At 41.6% G+C, this 4,306-nt stretch overlaps 1 protein-coding gene across 1 annotated transcript in view; it reads left to right on the top strand.

The window, feature by feature from the left end:
* The window catches only part of TNFSF10 (tumor necrosis factor (ligand) superfamily, member 10), a gene marked incomplete at its 5' end in the record, with an annotated part of 3,799 nt that extends 260 nt beyond the window's left edge, over positions 1–3,539 (top strand). The window contains 5 exon segments of the mRNA XM_010075510.1: positions 1–41; positions 1,534–1,576; positions 2,278–2,327; positions 2,329–2,428; positions 3,124–3,539. Of these exon segments, the coding sequence (XP_010073812.1) occupies positions 1–41; positions 1,534–1,576; positions 2,278–2,327; positions 2,329–2,428; positions 3,124–3,539 (650 nt within the window).
* Between the last annotated feature and the right edge of the window lie 767 nt (positions 3,540–4,306).

The following is a 4,306-nucleotide window of genomic DNA, read 5'->3' as shown; positions in this document are numbered from 1 at the left end:
GCTGGTAAGTAAAGTGGCACCTGGGAAAGTTAATTAAAAAGGTATTCAGGAACTGACACGCCGAAGTAGTGTGCTTGGTGATATTACTATTCAAAGCATCCTAATAGCTGAATAAAGTGGGGCTCCTGGATTGTTTTATTGCAAAGCAATAGTCGAGCCACAGCTTCAGCTGCAGAGCGCTTGCACTGAAGCCAAAAAAATATCCTGCCAGTGGTTTCATTAGATTCAGGAAATATTAAAGCAAAGACAATCAGCTTATACTAAACTAATTTCAGCGATAGGTTGGCTTATCTGAAATACCTCAGGGTAGAAGCACTTGGCTTGAGCTTGTTTTCTCCCTGACCTTGTAGCGCTGGCAGAGGTGTCACTGCCTCTTTGGAATACGGGGGGACTGGCATGAGAAAATGAGATGTAATGTAACATGGGGAGAGGTAAAAAGGTGACTGGGGAATGGTCTAGTCATGACCCGTGTAATGTATTAGGCGAGGAAAGAGCGAATGAGCACACAGCATCAGGCACAGCACCGTCCCAGCTCAGCCTTCAAAGAACACCGTCTCCTGCATGACTTACACACAATACAGACAATTTTGGCCACAGACAAGAAAATAAGCCTGGCTGAAAAATCAGAAAGGCTAAAATCTTCTGCTATGGTTTTAAAAAAGTTCATCCATAAAAATTCACTTCTGGCTGAAACTTACCTGGCAAATCTTGCAGCCCAAAATAGATGCTGTCTTTGTATTCAGAGATCTCAGCTCCTTTGGTGGAGGTTCTGCCAGTGAAGTCCCTGAACTTCTGCATAAAGAAAACATTGTTTGATTTGTTGGATGTTTTCACATCTAATGTACCTACTAACTCCCTGATTGCTTGAAAAAAGATAGCCAGAAATAATACATGATAATGATGATGATGATAATAATAATATAGATGGATGGATATACAGGTAAATGGAAATGTGGCAGGGCAGAACCCATCAGTAAGTGGCAATACAGGACCTGTGTTAGTCACCCAGTTAACTCAGCACAAACCATCAGCATTCTTGCTGCTGCCGCACCACTGTCAGTAACCAAAATAGTTCATTTCAGCAGTCAGCAAACAGTTGTAAAGAAGTGGAATGCACAAAGTAGGATATGCTGGCTTAAGAGCTTAGATAGGTAGAGGTATAAAAACAAATGAAATTTAATTTCTCAGAGCTAAGATAGCACAGAAGTGCACACTGCCAAGTATTCTGCAAATGGAAGCTGATGCTTGTGTACTGTATCTCTTATTTGAGAAAAGCATGAAGGCCAAATTTTCCAACAGACTTAAAGCCCAGATGGCTGAGCTCTCTTGGAAATGTTTTCCCACATATTTAGTTACATAAAAGATGTAAATATGGACTTATTTTATTGCAATAAATCAATGGGCTTTTTTCAATTTGCACGTTGATGACATTCATAGTACCATTTATTCATGAGTTTGAGAAAGGCATGGTTTTTCCGGCACCTATACCTTTCTGCTGACAAACTAATTTGTTTTCTCTGTGTTTGTTGGCAGATGATGTCAAGAAGCTACAAGGAAAACATATCTGCAGTCAATGGTATTATAATAATTTTATTAACTGTGGCTAGTGGCACCTGACATGTAGTAACTCAAGGAATTTTTTAAAAATGCAGAAACCAATGACTGAGATCTTGTACAGTTCTTCAGCAGCAAGTTATCAAAAAATGGTTACTTATTACTAGAAGGCAAATTTTCAGGAGCCAGAAATACGGTTGAGTGGTCAGAGGAAGGTAACCAAGGTGGATGTACAGGACTTGGCCTCTCAGCCTCATTCCCACAGTGTTATGGGGACATTTCAGCAGCACTGAACTGCTGTAGGCACAGATCAGTCAAGGAATAGCTCTGCTGAAGCTCACACAGATCTAAACATGTTGAGCGAAAGCATTACAATCTCCAAGTGGAAAGTCAGAGGAAAGGTTATGGATACTTAACCTTAAAAGATACTGATTATGAATGTGAAAATTTGGTACCGTGGGATTTTTTAAGTTGTCTGTTGATAGTTTTGGGGCGGGGGAAGGAGAAAAAAAGGAGAACAAAGAGGCATATAAAGACTTTTCAAGGAGACCAAGAGCAGAAGAGAACTTTGAGCCTCATTAGCCAATATAGAGCACTCAGTTTAGGATTTAGTCAATTGCGAAAAAAGACATACATATTCCTTAAAATCAAATCAGACAGGGCAGATGTGCTTTCTTACATCCTTGCTTCTAATGTGAGGTTCCTTTTCTTGTCTTTCCTTAGCTGAAAGAGCCCTGATGGTGTCACGCACTGACGGGCAGCGGCCACACAACTCCTGTCAACAGGATCGTGGTGCATCTGGTGGGCAACAGCAACAGGAAGAATTCCCTGTCCCCACGCAGTAAGGGAAAACCTTTAAAAACAGTTAAAGATTGCAGAAATCACTCTCATTGCTAACCTCATGCTTATGTACACTTTTTAATACTTGCATTGAATTAACAGTAAGAAACAAATCTTTAAAAAGTCTTCTTGTCCCAGGCAATGTTTTATTCAGCTAATTCTTGCAGGGCAGGGAGAAAGCCTGTTCCGTCTGGGTGCTCCCTAACTTACCTTCTGGAACCTTCATTAGGGGAAAAAAAAAAATATCCTTTTTCCTAATGTTAAGTTTTCCTCTTTTCTTACCTTTAATTTCCTCCTGCCAGTTGCACGAGTCCCAGCTGTTATGGTGGCAGACCTATTAGAAACGCAAGACAGAGAGAAGAGAGACATTCAGGCCATGTTAATGAACAGCTTGGTGGGGTTTCTGTGGCTTTATCAGACACACATGGCAATTTTAACTTTGTTACTAAGTAACAACGTGATGATTTTTCTCTTATTTGGGAGCACAAAAGTTAAAAATAAAGGTAGTTCATGTGAATACCCACATAGAGCTAGCCAGCTTACTTCTGGACCTTCACATTGTTTTGAGAATGGACCTAATGACCTGCTGGGAAGAGCAGGTTCCTTACTTCGTTATTAAAAACCAGACTCCCTAACCAGCAGACACCTGGCTTCACTATCTGGCTTTTAATTTAACACCTTCTCTCTTTTTTTTCCTCAAGCAGATTCCTTGTCCAGAAGAGAGAACAGACAAAAACAACTGGGAATCGTCCAGGAAAGGCCATTCTTTCCTTTACAACGTGGAGCTGAGAGATGGTGAGTTAGTGATACCGCAAACAGGCTTTTAGTACATCTACTCACAAGCTTATTTTTGTTTCTGTGAAAACGAGAACGAGGATTCAGATTTGTTGGTACAAATCAGGAACCCCAAACAGCTTGTCCAATATATTTACAAACTGACTAATTACCCAGAGCCCATTTTGCTAATGAAAAGTGCAAGAACAAGCTGCTGGTCTAAAAAGGCACAATGTGGACTTTATTCCATCTACCAAGGTGGTGTGTTTCAGCTGAAAAGAGAGGACAGGATTTTTGTCTCTGTCAGTAATAGTGACGTAGTTAACATGGACAAAGCAGCAAGTTTTTCTGAAGACTTTATGATCTGTTAAAAGTTGAAAATCATGCTCCAAAGGAGCCAGTTATCCTAGTCAGGACCAGCTTAAAATTCTTTAAAATAGAGGATGCCAAGCAAACACTGTAGCAACACTGACCACACCAGATTCCCCTTTCTCAGCTCACCCAGTGTGAGGTCTGACCATGCTGAATCCTCTCCCACCAGCTGGCTCGCTGCCCGGCCAGGCTGGGGACACATGAGGATTTCACCCATCACCAATGATACCTTTGGCCAGAACCCCAGGCAGGCAAGCGCTTGCCACCACCTCCGCAGGGATGCTCCACGCTGGCTCAGCCACGGCAGGTGGGATGGAGGATGCTCCAGGTCCGGTTACTCAAGGCTGAGACTGGATTGTCAAATTTTATTTGTGGTCTCCATTGGGACCCTGTCTGGAACATCTCAGCTCCCGTCAGGAGCCTTTGCAAGTACTGCTTTCTGGATGCCTGTGGAATTACTCTGGAAGTTTTTGTTTGAGCTGGAGTTTTACAAAAGTTGAAAGGCCTTCAGAAGCTCCAGCGGCATGCCTTCATCTCATCTAACAAAGCACTTAAGCACCTAATTAATTTTAAGCACACGAACAGTCTGACTCAATCAGGGTATTTACATGCTTGAAATTAAATATGTGCTTAAGCATTTTTCAGGATCATGGCTTGGGTAAATACATTAGTCTGTCTTAATCAGGATATTGTACATAAAAACAGCTGCTGAAATGGCACAGAAGAGGTTTCAAAATCAATCAGTGTTTTGATCAGCACATTAGGA

This window comes from Pterocles gutturalis, unplaced genomic scaffold (assembly GCF_000699245.1).
Source record: "Pterocles gutturalis isolate BGI_N339 unplaced genomic scaffold, ASM69924v1 scaffold31317, whole genome shotgun sequence".
Lineage (NCBI taxonomy): Eukaryota > Metazoa > Chordata > Aves > Pterocliformes > Pteroclidae > Pterocles > Pterocles gutturalis.
The sequence above is the reverse complement of the archived record's forward strand: the minus strand, read 5'-3'. Positions and strand labels throughout refer to the sequence as shown.